The sequence below is a fragment of the Salmo salar genome, chromosome 10 (assembly GCF_965601325.2).
Source record: "Salmo salar chromosome 10, fSalSal1, whole genome shotgun sequence".
Classification (NCBI taxonomy): Eukaryota; Metazoa; Chordata; class Actinopteri; order Salmoniformes; family Salmonidae; genus Salmo; species Salmo salar.
The window spans coordinates 80,556,476-80,573,418 of record NC_138300.1 but is presented as its reverse complement, the minus strand read 5'-3'; the positions used below and the strand labels follow the sequence as shown (position 1 = coordinate 80,573,418).

At 40.6% G+C, this 16,943-nt stretch overlaps 1 protein-coding gene across 1 annotated transcript; it reads right to left on the bottom strand.

Annotated features, from left to right (window-relative positions):
• Nucleotides 1–838: 838 nt before the first annotated feature.
• LOC106561016 (troponin I, fast skeletal muscle) lies at nucleotides 839–16,537 on the bottom strand. Its single transcript, XM_014124564.2, has 7 exons — nucleotides 16,433–16,537; nucleotides 4,402–4,434; nucleotides 4,256–4,292; nucleotides 3,066–3,194; nucleotides 2,543–2,632; nucleotides 2,263–2,439; nucleotides 839–1,524 (listed from the first exon to the last, which is right to left on the bottom strand). The coding sequence occupies exons 2-7, from the start codon at nucleotides 4,407–4,409 to the stop codon at nucleotides 1,429–1,431; spliced, it is 537 nt and encodes a 178-aa protein (XP_013980039.1). The 5' UTR covers nucleotides 4,410–4,434; nucleotides 16,433–16,537; the 3' UTR covers nucleotides 839–1,428.
• Between the last annotated feature and the right edge of the window lie 406 nt (nucleotides 16,538–16,943).

Below are 16,943 nucleotides of genomic sequence, written 5' to 3'. Positions count from 1 at the left end.
CGATATTCCTTCTTAATTGGTTCACTAAAGTTATGGAAAAGGGTTTACTGTATAAATGTGGCAACTACTCTCTTTCCATGAAAAGGGATGTGGCTGGCTTGGGATGTGGCTGGCTGGCAGGCAAAGCAGCAGGGACTCTCGAAGCAACAGGATCACCATCCTTTCTTCTCTGCCTGTGGGATGGTTACATGTCAGGAACCTTATGGTCGGAGAGAATGTTGTACTAACTAGCTAAAATTTTTTTATCCTGATAGTTTGATCCTGATCTTATGTCAAATGCTCACTCAAACGTTTTCCCATTCAGTGAAACAAATAACTTTGGCTTATTACAAACGCGGTATTGTAATCACATTGTGTCCAGTGTGCGTGCCTGTTTGCAGCGTTTTAATATTATAGAAGGATGTGTCAAATGCACACAAATAAAAATGTTATGTGCAGTATGTAAATTTAACATGATGAACAGGAATTACATGTACTCTCACGGGTGGCCAATAAGGTCTGAAAGCCATGCCTCTACTAAACCACAGATCCTGAAAATAATCTGAGGATTAATATAAAAAGACCCAGCTGCTAGGTCAACCTGGCATGACAGTAAATAATACCCAACTGATGGTTAAATGAACCCGTGTTTGGGAAATCCTAACAACCCAACATGTTGGGTTATTCACACAACCCAACTGGCTGGATCAAAATAACCCAACATGTGTTGTGTTCTATATTCACCCAGCACTGGGTTACCAAATAATCCAAATTGGGTTGTTTTTAACCCAGCATGTTTTAGAGAGTAGACAGAGACAAGTCATAAACAAAACAGACTTGATCACACAGGGACAAGAAATTGTGGCCAACTGAAAAGCATTTATTAATAAGTTTCTGTTCCACTGCTAGCATTAGCCATTAAAGATGGTCACACAAACGTTTTCCCATTCGGTCGAACAAATAACTTTGTCTTATTACAAACGCGGTATTGTAATCACATCGTGTCTGGTGTGTGTGCCTGTTTGCCGAGTTTTTTTTTATAGCTTTGACAGTGCTACTGACCATAGTGGTGGCGCTTGACTTCAATGGATTGCGCATGCAAATTCAGCGCACACAACATTCTATAATAGACTTGTGTTTTTTGAAGTGTCAAATTAAAATATTTTTGGACGTGTCAAATAGTGTTATTTGACGTGTATCTTTTGTGTATAATTTATTAATACTTTTCTGTTCCACTAATAAAATGTCGTTGTACTTTTGTTTTACAGAAACATACACTGGTGCAAATTATACCATGGTGGTAAATATGACAAACTCTGAGCTATGTGTTGCTTATCAGCCATTGCTACCATCAGCCATTAAAGATGCTCACACAAATGTTTTCCCCATTCGGTCGAACAAATAACTTTGGCTTATCGGGATCTATACAGGGAAAATATGTGGACTAATTTAACTCTCGGACTCAAACATCTTCTTCCTGCCATCCATGCCAGACTTGTCTTCAATGTTCTGACGCCAGTCTCCAACATTACGCAGTTCCTTATCCTGCAATAGCAACATAGTCAAAGGTTCAGGGTTTAGAATTCACTAAATGGTGTCCATGAAACCTTCAGATAATAGAGTGGGGAAGGAAAGTAAGGCGGCTTGTTTGTAATGTCACATGATCGTTCCAGCAGAAGTTGTTGGCAGCAGTTCTATGGCCAATTTTAAGGCTTGCAGTAGAAGTTGTCCCTAACCACAGATCTACTGTAGATTACCCTAGACCCTTCTCCCAATCCTACTTACAGTAGGGGGATAAAAATATATCTTACCCTGTATTAGTGGTTTGGGGCAACTCTATATAAAATCAATCAGCCTTATTAACATAGGTACCCTCTGCTGAGCTTATCTATGAACTCATTTCAGTAAGACCAACCTCTTACAATAGAACATAATAACAAGGCCTCAGGTTTGACAATAACAATGTCTCCCAATGGGTCACCTTGGACACCCAGAACTAAAATCTTGTGTAATTGCGTCAGATGCTCGATTGAGTTCTGGGGGGAGACGTGTTAGAAAATGTGCTAATGAGACAAGTTAAGTCTCCACCCCTCTAAATGGAAACTCTCATACAATTTTCGGCAAGTCTATGGTCCAAATGTCCCCTCCCCTTCTGAAATTCGAAAGACTTCCGAAATTGTGATTTGTCTAAATGATCAGTGACTCAGAATAAGTGCACCAGAATAAAGTTAGTCGATGAGACAACTCTACAATATACTGTTATGTTATTGAACAGTTACACACCTCTTCTTTCACCTCCTTCTTTACTTGTTTCAGGTTGGCTCTCAGATCCATGGACACCTTGTGCTTGGAGCCCAGCAGAGCCTGGAGCATAGCATCAGCAGACATACGCACTTTCCTCAAAGTTGGCTTCTTGAACTTGCCCTTCAAGTCAATAACTTTAATGTTCAAATCTTCAATCTGGTCAATGGAAGAAGGGAACAACAACTGTCACCACATTGTTGTTACTGATGGAATGGATTTCAAGTTTTAGGAGGTGTGAGGGAAAGTGAATTTGATATACCTCCTTAGTGGATTTGTTCACTTTGTTCTCCAGATCATATCTCTCCTCATCTATCACGTCAATCTTATGGTGTAACTCTTTCAAGAACTCCTGAGGTGATATCAACAAATATCAGACATTAATAATAATAATCAGCATCATCATCACACTGATAATACTAGTCCAACTACTAATATTATTATTTTTTGTATTATAAAATAGTGAAAACGTTATTCAACACGTTTGAATACAGCAACAAATGATGTAATCATTTTTATACAAAGGCACATCCATCCACCCCCTCCTCCAAATTGATTTAGGGTTAGACCAAACTTTGATTGTGGAGTGAAATACCACATTAAAGATGCACTCCAGATATTTTTGAATCTTTCCTGTTGAAAACAATATCCCAAGTATATTTTTTTTACACAACTGCAAATTTCAATGAGTAGGGCATTCAAGGAGTTTGTCTGATGTGATGGCATCGGCCACCCCCCTTGCTTGAGGACAATAATGTAATTATTTGATTAGTTGTTTGGTTTACCATTAGCTGTTGAGTACCCCCTGGTAGGGAAAGGGGAGGGCAGTTCTCCTCCATCCATCTTATTCTCTCCAGCTCATTCTCCTTTGCCTCTTCTTCCAGTAAGCCTTTAGCAATGGAGAGCATCAAGCTCTGGAGACAATGAAAAGCATGCAGGTTACACTTATGAAAAGCCTAGCCCGACCAGAATCAAGTAGACTTTTTTGTAAACGGCTTTCATGTAAAACTTAACCGCAAGATATGATATACTTGTGTTCTCCAGTATAACCCTTGTATTTATGGTTGCTGACATAGCCGAAGGAAGTAGGGGTGCTGGAGGTGCTGCAGCACCCCCTGATTAATTGAAATAAATTGGGTAAAATTGTATAAACATTTTTTTTTTAAATTACATTTATATTACTCCTGTCTGTACAGACATAAATAAAATTCTACACCAGAGAGCATAATTTAGCCACAGAGGATCAAAAGCTTCTAAAAATAGCTGTGGATTAAGTTTTATCACAAGCATTTACAGTCGGGAAGGTCACAATTTGGGCAGCATGCACACATAATTTGGAACAGATTGTTGCGTTTTGGCCATAGACATATAATCCATAGAAGGGTTTTGGAACCTCTAACCCTGGAAATTTGACGATTAAACTCATGGGTGAGCTAGCAATGGCTGCCAGTCCTGACTTGAATGGGAACTGCCATCTACGGATTATATTTCTATGGTTGGTTGCCACTGTTAGGCTATAGGCATGAGCGCATCAAACATCACCGGTGAGTAGCCTAGGCTTCATCTTCACCATTGGGTGAGTCAGTGCCACGAAAGTTTGTTTACTAGCCTAGTGTCTCTTCATTGGCCGGAGCCATTGTTTGAATTTAAGACCAGGTCGTTTTTATTGCTCTCAGTTTGTCACGGTCAGAGTATTAAAAAAATAAAAAATATATAAAAAAAGATTCTGGTAATGTCTTCTATCATGTAAATGACATAGAATTGCATGGAATTAGTTTAGGAAAGGCCTTTTTTTCAAACCCGAAAAATGCCTCAACTGTATACCACTATACGCAAATTCAATTTATTGATAAAGGAGTTTTTTCACTCTCCCCCCACCAGCACCCCAACTCAAAGAATGTTCCCATGGTTGCTACTGCAGTAAAGAAAATAATAAGAAAACAACGATTAACATCAGATTTTTGAAAATGTTTACCTTCAGGTAATGCCTCCGACTCGATGACATCTTTTTCCTGTGGAGGTATAATATATTGTTTGATAAAAAAAGGGAAAACTTGGACTGGGTCATTTACGTCATAATAAATGTTTGATCATAATCAATGTTCGTTCTAAGTTACTCACTCCGACATCTTGGCGTTTCTTTAATTTTACACCCTGTGAAAAAAGAGAGGTCAATTATTTATAGTGATGGGGACTGATATGGAAAATCTATATTGATATACAGTGCCTTTGGAAAGTATTCAGACCCCTTGATTTTCCACATTTTGTTAGGTTACAGCCTTATTTTAAAATTGATTAAATCGTTTTTTCCCCCTCATCAATCTACACACAATACCACATAATGACAAAGCAAAAACAGGTTTTAAGAATATTATGCAAATTCATAAGAAATTTAAACTGAAATATCACATTTACATAAGTATTCAGACCCTTTACTCAGTACTTTGTTCAAGCACCTTTGGCAGCGATTACAGCCTTTAAGTCTTCTTGGGTATGATTCTACAAGCTTGGCACACCTGTATTTGGGGACTTCCTCCCATTCATCTCTGCAGATTCTCTCAAGCTCTGTCAGGTTGGCTGGGGAGCGTCACTGCACAGCTATTTTTAGGTCTCTCCAGAGATGTTTAAACGGGTTCAAGTCCGGACTCAGTTGGGCCACTCCCTAAGCCACTCCTGCGTAGTCTTGGCTGTGTGCTTAGGGTTGTTGTCCTGTTGGAAGGTGAACCTTCGCCCCAGTCTGAGGTCCTGAGCACTATGGAGCAAGTTTTCATCAAGGATCTCTCTGTACTTTGCTCCGTTCATCTTTCCCTCAATCCTGACTAGTCTCCCAGTCCCTGCTGCTGAAAAACATCCCCACAGCATGATGCTGTCACCACCATGCTTCACCGTAGGGATGTGTCAGGTTTCCTCCAGACATGACGCTTGGCATTCAGGCCAAAGTGTTCAATCTTGGTTTCATCAGACCAGATCATCTTGTTTATCCTGGTCTGAGAGTCCTTTAGGTGCCTTTTGGCAAACTCCAAGCGGGCTGTCATGTACCTTTTGCTGAGGAGTGACTTCCGTCTGGCCACTCTACCATAAAGGCCTGATTAGTGGAGTGCTGCAAAGATGGTTGTCCTTCTGGACTGTTCTCCCATCTCCACAGAGGGACTCTGGAGCTCTTTCAAAGTGACCATTAGGTTCTTGGTCACCTCCCTGACCAAGGCCCTTCTTCCACGATTGCTTAGTTTGGCTGGGCGGTCAGCTCAGTCTTGGTGGTTCCAAACTTCTTCAATTTAAGAATGATGGAGGCAACTGTGTTCTTGGAGACCTTCAATGCTGCAGACATTTTTTGGTACCCTTCCCCAGATCTGTGCCTCCACACAATCCTGTCTCGGAGCTCTACGGACAATTCCTTCGACCTCATGGTTTGGTTTTTGCTCTGACGTGGACTGTCAACTGTGGGACCTTATATAGACAGGTGTGTACCTTATCAAATCATGTCCAATCAATTGACTTTACCACAGGTGGACTCCAATCAAGTTGTAGAAAAAATCTCAAGGATGATCAATGGAAACAGGATGCACCTGAGCTCAATTTTGTGTCTCATAGCAAAGGGTCTGAATACTTATGTAAATAAGGTATTTCAGGGTTTTTTTTCTTCTAAAAACCTATTTTCGCTTTGTCATTATTGGGTATTGTGTGCAGATTGATTATTGTGTGTAAATTATTTAATCCATTTTAGTCAAGCGGTCTGAATACTTTCCGAATGCACTGTAAGTTGCAGTTTTGAAATTATATCAGATTTATAAATAACATTGCAACAGTGACATGCATTCAAGGTAGGCGGGGCGTACCCGTGTCATAATCAAATAAAAAAAGCTGTTATGAAAAAATGTTTTTGCTATCTAATGTTTTTTCTCAATGATTCTGGTGATTTTATGCTCAAAATCTCAAAATTGTCTTAAACTTCATCAAAACCTTTCTATCCATCCATTCAAATCCATTAGAATCCTTGATGCGAGAGACCTTATCTGACTCCAGTCACTTTAATAGACAGGGTCAGCATAGGCATCACTGCTTTGCCTTGCTTGAAGTAGCTTAAATCGAGAAGATTACATATTTTGAGATGCATATTGCATCAACATGTTGTCTGGGTTTTGCCCTGGGTAAGCTGTCCAGAGGTAACCACCATGACACCATCTCCTTCACTGCTAGCTGTTGGCAGGTGAACAGAGTGAGCACTGGACTGTCCATTTGTCTGAAATGTCATTACCAATTAAAACTTGTTACCCAGACTTTTACACATCTTGGACATTTACTTTTACTTTGTGGACGTAAGGAATGGAAATGACATTGTGTTAGTGTCAAGAGTGACCCTCGTATTCGCTTTCACAAAGTGGAGATAGTGTACTTGCTAGCTAGCTAAGGGATTCAAAACCGGATGGCTGAAAAGGTAAGAGATAGCTATATTTTGCAAAATAATATGTTATATATATATATATGTTGTGATATGATATATGATATGTTGTGTTTGCTATGTTGTTTTAAATATGTATGCGAGTGTCATAGCTACTATGGATTACTTGTTTTGATTGTTGTTTTCAAACTATACTAGCAGCCAGGTAGCTAGTGTAGCTAGCTTGTATTAAAAAAATGATGACAAAGTGAAAACATTCTTTTAGAAATGTTCGCAAATGTATTGAAAATGAAATACAGAAATATCGAATTTACATACAGTACCAGTCAAAAGTATGGACACACCTACTCATTCAAGGGTTTTTCTATATTTTTACTATGTTCTACGTTGTAGAATACTAGTTCAGACATCAAAACTATGAAATAACACATATGGAATCATGTAGTAACCAAAAGAGTGTAAATAAATCAAAATATATTTTCTATTTGAGAATCTTCAAAGTAGCCACCGTTTGCCTTTGCACACTCCTGCCATTCTCTCAACCAGCTTCATGAGGTAGTCATTTTTGTATTTTTTTTATTTAACCTTTATTTAAGTCACCTGGAATTCATTTCAATTAAGAGGTGTACATGGCTGAAAGTTAATTTGTGGAATTTCTTTCCTTCTTAATGCTTTTGAGCCAAACAGTTGTGTTGTGACAAGGTTGGGGTGGTATACAGAAGATAGCCCTATTTGGTAAAAGACCAAGTCCATATTATGGAAAAAACTGCTCAAATAAGCAAAGAGAAACAACAGTCCATCATTACTTTAAGGCATGAAGGTCAGATAATATGGAACATTTCAAGAACTTCGAAAGTTTCTTCAAGTGCAGTTGCAAAAACCATTAAGCGCTATGATGCAACTGGCTCTCATGAGGACCACCACAGGAAAGGAAGACCCAGAGTTACCTCTGCTGCAGAGGATAAGTTCATTACAATTACCAGCCTCAGAAATTGCAGCCCAAAAGAGTTCAAGTAAAAAGACACATCTCAACATCAACTGTTCAAAGGAGACTGTGTGAATCAGGCCTTCATGGTCGAATTGCTGTAAAGAAACCAATACTAAAAGGACACCTATAATAAGATGAGACGCTTGGGCCAAGAAACACGAGCAATGGAAATTAGACTGGTAGAAATCTGTCCTTTGGTTTGATGTGTCCAAATTTGAGACTTTTGGTTCCAACCGCTATGTCTTTGTGAGACGCAGAGTAGATGAATGGATGATCTCCGCATGTGTGGTTCCCACCGTGAAGCATGGAGGAGGAGGTGTGATGGTATGGGGGTGCTTTGCTGGTGACACTGTCAGTGATTTATTTTGAATTCAAGGCACATTTAACCAGCATGGCTACCACAGAATTCTGCAGCGATACGCCATCACATATGGTTTGCGCTTAGTGGGACTATTATTTGTTTTTCAACAGACAATTACACAAAACACACCTCCAGGCTGTGTAAGGGCTATTTGACCAAGAACGAGAGTGATGGTGCTGCATCAGATGACCTGGCCTCCACAATCACCCGACCTCAACCCAATTGAGATGGTTTGGGATTAGTTGAACAGAGAGTGAAGGAAAAGCAGCCAACAAGTGCTCAACATATGTGGGAACTCCTTCAAGACTGGTGTAAAAGCATTCCTCATAAAGCTGGATAAGAGAATGCCAAGAGTACGCAAAGCTGTCATCAAGGCAAATGGTGGCTACTTTGAAGAATCTCAAATGTAACATATATTTTGATTTGTTTAGCACTTTTTTGGTTACTACATGATTCCATATGTGTTATTTCATATTGTTGATGTCTTCGCTATTCTTCTACAATGTAGAAAATAGTTTTAATTTTTTTTTTGAAAATCCCTTGAATGAGTAGGTACTGTAAGTGTTCACACCCCTGAGTCAATACTTTGTAGAAGCACCTTTAGCAGTGATTACAGCTTTGAGTCTTTTTGGGTAAGTCTGTAACTGCTTTTCACACCTGGATTGTGCAACATTTGCCTATTATTCTTTTCAAAATGTTTCAAGCTCTGTCAAATTGGTTGTTGATCATTGCTAGAGAACCATTTTCAGGTCTTGCCATAGATTTTCAAGGAGATTTACGTCAAGACTGTAATTTGTCCTGCTGAAAGGTGAATTCATCTCCCAGTGTCTGGTGGAAAACACACTGAACAAAGTTTTCCTATAGGATTTTTCCTGTGCTTAGCTCCATTCCGTTTTTTTTTTAATCCTGAAAAACCCCACAGTCCTTAATGATTAGAAGCACACCCATAACATGATACAGCCACCACTATGCTTGAAAATATGGAGAGTGGTACTCAGTAAAGTGTTGTATTGGATTTGCCCCAAACATAACACTCTGTAAATCAGTATTACTTTAAAGTGCCTTGTTGCAAACAGGATGCATGTTTTAGAATATTTTTATTATGTACAGGCTTCCTGCTTTTCACTACAATGTTGTTGATCCATCCTCATGGCCTCATGGTGAAATCCCTAAGCGGTTTCCTTCCTTTCTGACAACTAAACGCCTGTATCTTTGTAGTGACTGGGTATATGGACACATCATCCAATGTGTAATTAATAACTTCACCTTGCTCAAAAGGATATTCAATGTCTGATTTTTTTATATTTACTCATCTACCAATAGGTGCCCTTCTTTGCGAGTCATTGGAAAACCTCCTGGTCTTTGTGGTTGAATCTGTGGTTGAAATTCACTGCTCGATTGAGCGACCTTACAGATAATTGTATGTGTGGGGTACAGAGATGAGGTAGTCATTCAAAAACCATGTAAACCGCTATTGCACACAGAGTGAGTCCATGCACCACTTATTATGTGACTTGTTAAGAAGATTTTTACTCCTGAACTTATTTAGGCTTGCCATAACAAAGGGGTTGAATACGTATTGACTCAAGACACTTCATAATTCCAGTTTGATATTGTGTGTAGGCCAGTAAACAAAAATCTCAATTTGTTACATTTTACATTTTGGCTGTAATACAACAAAGTGTGGAAAAAGTCAAAGGGTGTGAATAGTTTCTGAAGGCACTGTATATGTATCCTTGATGTTGTGTTATGTTTTTGATGTCTGTGATCTTAGAGCCATGTATCTGATTAGCTAGCTAGCCAGCTAGTCTACTTCAAACTAGAGGCACGGAATAGCCATGGTCATTGGAAGAAATGTAGATCCATGGTAAAAGGCTTTGGAGTTTGCATTGAATTATTTAGATGAAATATGTTCATATGTTGGTATTTCAGTGCTAGCTATCAGTTGTAACTGGATGCTACATCGGTCTATGGCTGAACTGTAATGAGAAGTGTGTCATTTTGTCGGATGAAATTTAAACATTCCGACATCGGAGGCTATCCTTTGTGTATCTTGGGTACATTGATATTTATAGTACATTTGGTGGAAATTGTTTGTCAATTTCGGTTAATAGCCTATGTCACTGGTTGTTGGAGCTATCTGTTTTTTGGTGAACTTAGACTTCATCAAGGTTTATTTGTGAGTAAATCTGTCTTTGATAATAGCCAGTGCTTACCCGGCCACCGACCTCACTGCTTCGCCTACGGTGTTCATTTTCTGTTCACTTCAAAGGCTTTGTGAAGTCCAGACAGCTACTTGTTGATTGCGCATTGTGCCAGGTGGGAATGTTTTGGAGGCCTTAACCTACCTAACCAGTTTGAATACAATGAGAAGTTCATCAGCAAGCAAGTTGATAGCCTGTGAGAAGCTCTGTGAAAGAGTTTTGTGCCTACAGGAACAGTCATGTACGTATATTGTACTGTAGGTTAACAGCATGGATAAATCGATGTGTTATATAATGCCGCCGGAGGAGATGGCTGCCATTATATGGGCTCCTAACCAATTGTGCTATTGTGTGTATTTTTTTGCGTTATTTGTACCTTATTTTGTGCATAATGTTTCTGCCACTGTCTCATATGACTGAAAAGAGCTTCCGGATATCAGAACAGCGAATACTCACCTGGGCAAAGATTTTTTTTTTAATGAGTCGGACGCAAAGGATATACTTCAGACACTGGACAAGAACCAAATCCCCATAATTTGCAAGAAGAAGAGACGGAGATATAGGGCTCATAGGTCGGGGTGCCTTGTAAGAATCTGACGGCGAGTGGGTAACACACCTCTACCATCAGTCCTATTAGCCAACGTGCAATCATTTGATAATAGACTGGATGAGCTCCGATCAAGACTATCCTACCAACGGGACATTAAAAACTATAATATCTTCGGTTTTACCGAGTCGTGGCTGAAAGACGACATGAACAACATACAGCTGGCTGGGTTTTCCGTACATCAGCAAGATAGAACAGCTGCCTCCGGTAAGACATGGGGTGGCAGTCTGTGTCTATTTGTCAATAACCGCTGGTGCACGAAATCTAATATTAATGAAGTCTCAAGGTTTTGCTCGTCTGAGGTAGAGTATCTCATGATAAGCTGTAGACCACACTATTTACCAAGAGAGTATTCATCTGTATTTTCATTGCTGTCTATTTACCACCACAAACCGATGCTGGCACTGAGACCACACTCAACAAAATGTATAAGGCCACAAGCAAATAAGAAAATGATCATCCATAGGTGGCGCTCCTAGTGGCCGGGGACGTTTAATGCAGGGAAACTTAAATCCGTACAACCACAGGAGAAAAAAAAACTCTAGACCACCTTTACTCCACACATAGAGGTGCGTACAAAGCTCTCCCTCGCCCTCCATTTGGCAAATCGGAACAAAACTCTATCCTCCTGATTCCGGCTTACAAGCAAACACTAAAGCTGGAAGTACCAGTGACTCGCCAGTACCCCAACCAGAAGCGATAGATTACAGGCAACATCTGCACTGAGCTAAAGGTTAGAGCTGCCACTTTCAAGGAATGGAACACTAATCCGGATGCTTATAAGAAATCCAGGTATGCCCTCCGACGAACTATCAAACAAGCAAAGCGTCAATACAGGACTAAGATTGAATCCTACTACACTGGCTCTGATGCTCGTCGGATGTGGCAGGGCTTGCAAACTATTACGGACAACAAATGGAAGCACAGCTGCAAGCTGCCCAATGACACGAGAGTACCAGACAAGCTAAATTACTTCTATGTTCACTTTGAGGCAAGAAACACTGAAGCATGCATGAGAACACCAGCTGTTTCAGACAACTGTGTGATCACGCTCTCCGTAGCCAATGTGAGTAAGACCTTTAAACAGGTCAACATTCACAAGGCCGCAGGGCAAGGCGGATTACCAGGATGTGCACTCGTAGCATGCGCAGACCAACTGACAAGTGTCTTCACTGACATTTTCAACCTGTCCCTGACCAAGACTGTAATACCAACATGTTTCAGACAGACCACAATAGTCCCTGTGCCCAAGAACACAAAGGTAACCTGCCTAAATGACTACCGACCCTTAGTACTCACATCTGTAGCCATGAAGTACTTTGAAAGGCTGGTCATGGCTCACATTAACACCATTATCCCAGAAACCCTAGACCCACTCCAATTTGCATACCGCCCCAACAGATCCACAGATGATGCAATCTCTATTGCACTCTACACTGCCCTTTCCCACCTGGACAAAAGGAACACCTACACGAGAATGCTTTTTTTTCATTGACTACAGCTCAGCATTCAACACCATAGTGCCCTCAAAGCTCATCACTAAGCTAAGGACCTTGGGACTAAACACCTCCCTCTGCAACTGGACTTCCAGACGGGCCGCCCCAAATGGTAAGGGTAGGTAACAACACGTTTGCCACGCTGATCCTCAACACGAGGGCCCCTCAGGGGTGCGTGCTCAGTCTCTTCCTGTATTCCCTGTTCACCCATGACTGCATGGCCAAGCACAACTCCAACACCATCATTAAGTTTTCCGACAACACAACAGTGGTAGGCCTGATAACCGACAACGACGAGACAGCGTAAAGGGAGGAGGTCAGAGACCTGGCAGTGTGGTGCCAGGATAACAACCTCTCCCTCAACATGATCAAGAAAAAGGAGCTGATTGTGGACTACAGGAAAAGGGGGCCAAGCACGCCCCCATTCTCATCGACGGGGCTGTAGTGGAGCAGGTTGAGAGCTTCAAGTTCCTTGTTGTCCACATCACAAACAAACTGTCATGGTCCAAACACACCAAGACAGTCATGAAGAGGAACGACAATGCCTTTTCACCCTCAGGAGACTGAAAAGATTTGGCATGGTTTCATCACCGCCTAGTATGGCAACTGCTTGTCCTCTGATTGCAAGGCACTACAGAGGGTAGTGCGTACGGCCAAGCTTCCTGCCATCCAGGACCTCTATACCAGGCGGTGTCAGAGGAAGGCCCTAAAAATTGTCAAAGACTCCAGCCACCCTAGTCATAGACTGTTCTCTTTGCTACCGCATGGCAAGCGGTACCAGAGCGCCAAGTCTAGGACCAAAAGGCTTCTTAACAGCTTCTATCCCCAAGCCATAAGACTCCTGAACAGCTAACCAAATGGCAACCCAGACTATTTGAATTGCCCCCCCACCCCTCCCCATTTTTATGCTCCTGCTACTGTTTATTATCTATGCATAGTCACTTTAACTCCACTGTACCTACATGTACAGTACATATTACCTCAATTACCTTGACTAACCTGTGCCCCCACACATTGACTCTGTTCTGGTACCCCCTGTATATAGCCTCGCTATTGTTGCTTTATTGTTGCTCTTTAATCATTGTTTTTCTTATTTTTTTTCTTTTTTATTTGTATTTATTTGTTTACTTCAGTTTGTTTAGTAAATACTTTTTCAACACTTATTTTTCTTAACTGCGTTGTTGGTTAAGGGCTTGTAAGTAAGCATTTCACTGTAAGGTCTACACCTGTTTTATTCAGCCTATGTGACAAATAACATTTTATTTTATTACAATATGCCTATCTCATATCGATACCAATATTATATTGAATTATTGATATTGGTGCCCACCACAAATTATTTCATATACATTTCCAACTCATTTAGTACAATTACTTGCCAATGAGAAATTACCTGTTTTTTTCCCCCGTTGCTGCAGAAATGTTTCAAGTTGTTGTATTTCAAAGTGGGACACTTCAAATCTTGTTTGTATCATGAATTAGTTTTAGATTTACTTGGCAACTTTTTGTTATAAACTACCTGGTTTTGTTGTACAGTGTAAAAAAATAAGAATACAACTCACCATTATGTCAACTTATGTGACATAACTACAATGGTTAAAGGTCTTAAATTTTCACATATTCTAATGAGAGTATGAGTATCGTACTATCAATTTGTTTGTGTTTTCCATTCCTGTTCAGATTAACGTTGATGGAACGTGGGAGGATACCAAAAATAATTACACATGACTGTGTTCACCTAACCTAAACAGATGTACCAATTAAGCTCTCCCCGAATCTCTTAAGGAGGATCGTGCAGAAGTCATGCCAAGTTGAGTCACCTAGGAATGTCCCTATACAGTGGATTCTGCCATAAGTGTTCCACTAAGGGGAAACACTATAGCCTACCAATGAAAGTGAGGTCCATTTGGCCCTGGAAAAAAGCAGCAGGGTCTAAATTAGGCTAAATCCATGAGAAGTGCCATAATGGAAGGCTGGGAGATTATCAACAACTTGATACCACCTCTGTTGATGTCCACCTTACCCTCTAGAACATCCCTGGGATGGCAGAGACGTTACACACCATCTGAAATAAAGGCTCCCCTGCCTGCAACAGACCAATGAGACCACTCCAGTGCTTCAAGACTTAACATAACTACTTTGAGTTGGCGTTTAAGCACCTATGGTCAGAACTGATGTCAAATACCACAATAAAAGCCCCTGGATAAATCTGCTAAACCTAAATCTCCTATAAACATGTATTGTGAATTTGATAATCCCAGTGTTTTCGTAAAGGATTAGATGTGGCTTTGACTCTTCTTCTTTGGCAGATGGTGCCATGGACAGTGACTATCCTCAGTAAAAATCAAAGAGGCTTATCAACTGGGGATGTTTTAAAGGAAACAACTTTCAAAGATGGTCATCATCAGTGACATTGATATCAGTGAAAAACATATCTAATTCCTCAAAATAGACAAAAAGTAGATCTGTGTTCTCCTTGTAATGAACACGAGGGGAGACAGAGCTGGTTTCAAGCACAGGGCACAGCAGGTGTTTTTTGCAAAGGACCACAAGAGGCGGCAGGTAGCTGGGTCCAGGGGCAGGTAGAAGGTCATAGACAGGGGGTCCAAAAGAGCAACAGTACAGGCAGGGAAAAGGCGAGTAACATAGTCCGGGAGATCAGGAAATAGGTAGAGAACAGGATATCCGGCTAAAGTACTGGCAGGGAATAGGCGTCATTAATGAGGCATGCAAAAACTATCATACACAGGTGTGCCTCACAGGAAAACCAGCACACTGAAAGACATGTGTCACAAAACAAACAATACCTCACAGTGATGGGGTGCAAAGAACTGAACTAAATAGTGTGTGATAATGACATACAGGTGTGTGAACAGGTGATTAGAATTCAGGTGATTGGGATCTGGAGAGTGAGCTGCGTTCAGGGGATCCAGGTATTTGAGAGTGTGAGCTGGAAAGTGTGCAGGAAAGTGAGCTGCGTTCAGGGGATCTACGTGTTTGAGGGTGGGATTTGGAAGCAGACGTTACACTCACTGTCCAAAAGGGAACACTTCTTGTTGTACTTTGGATATGTACACATCTTTAGAAAGACATTATTTGAGGGTGTTGCATACTAAAACGTATCAACGCATGTGATAAAAAATATTTCTGTGACATGAGTGTTGGTATCATTACAGATACATAAAACCATGGAATATCAACATGCAGCCTTCAATGCTTGAAGTTAACTTCACACTTGATTAAACACTGACATACAAATGCAGTGACTTCATTTAGCACACAAAGACATGTTTAGAAAGCTGACAATCACTGTATCACATTACAATGGCAGGACAAAAGTCTTAACTGATATCACCTCTGTGATAACGTAGTATAATCCTCTATGATCTCTTTTATTATGCAAACCCAATTCATCAACCTGAGGTAGCTGCTTAACCACGGTACACGCCTTCCCATCCCCACCATCAACATAACCATCCTCCAGTTTGAGATACTCCAGCCGAGCCTTCATCTTTAAAGTATTAGTTACAACAAAATAGCTTGTGTTGACACCAAGATAAACACTGGGGGTATTACACCGCAATCCAGCAGTTAAAGGTTCCACGTTTCAACACGTTGTCGGACCACATATCAAGGCAGGTGACTGTATGAACATAGCCCACCTATATCTCCGCAATATTGGTTGGATTACCTCTTGTTTACCTGTTTACCTCAGAAATGGACATGGTGTTGATATTAGCAATGTCTAACGGCCCCCATAAACAACATCTAAGAACAACTGAGACACAACTTACTGTAATATAGAAAGTGCTGGATATCTCTTTCACAAATGTTTGCAAGGTACTTCAATAAAAACATGCTGTAATCTTAAACATTTGGGCAATAAATCTGCTTGAAACAACCATGCCGACAGAATTCAAGAAAGCAACACCACAAAAACCTCCAGGTCCAAACAGATGCATTAAGTCCAAAACCCCAAATATAAAACTAACATAAACCAGCACCAACGGATTTAAAACTAGGAAACAGAAAACGACTAAATGAATAGATCCAACCAATTCACCAGCAGAGCAGGCTGAAAGAATAGCAGTTCTTACCTAAGAGCTAAGTAGGAAGAGGAGAGCGACAGATTTCGGCAGAGGGATGGGTGAGACTGGCTAGTGGCTACAGCAGCAGATGGAATTATAAGATGGTATATATTGCATTCCCCAATGGCCAAGGAAATCCAATCTTTCTGTTTATGGAAGTAAATTCATCCACGGGCCAATAGGCTGGCAAGCAAGAACCCCCTCCTTCACACTTAACTTAAGACAACAACCTTATTTAGTACTTCCTTTTTGATTGGTTGTGGGTATCTTGGTTAACTACTGCCAGTTAGATAGGCACCTTCGCTTAGAAAGTGTGAAGTATTGAGAGACCGGTTTAGAGTTGCTAGTGTGTTTGATAGGGAGATTTAGAAAAACATGTCAACAAAGAAGTGGCGGTGTGATATGGAAGTGTACCACCAGTTTAAGCAGGGAGAAGAAAAGAGGGAAAGGAGGGAACAATCAGTGATGAAAGTAAGGAGACGGCAGGTGTAAGTGTGACGTGATAAAAGTTCTCAGGGAA

Excerpts from the sequence above, each read along its gene's own strand:
- LOC106561016 (XM_014124564.2), bottom strand. Across the intron at positions 3,195-4,255 it reads GTCGGAGGCATTACCTGAAG|AGCTTGATGCTCTCCATTGC; the intron begins GTAAACATTTTC and ends CATTGTCTCCAG. Across the intron at positions 2,633-3,065 it reads GGGGTACTCAACAGCTAATG|GAGTTCTTGAAAGAGTTACA; the intron begins GTAAACCAAACA and ends ATATCACCTCAG.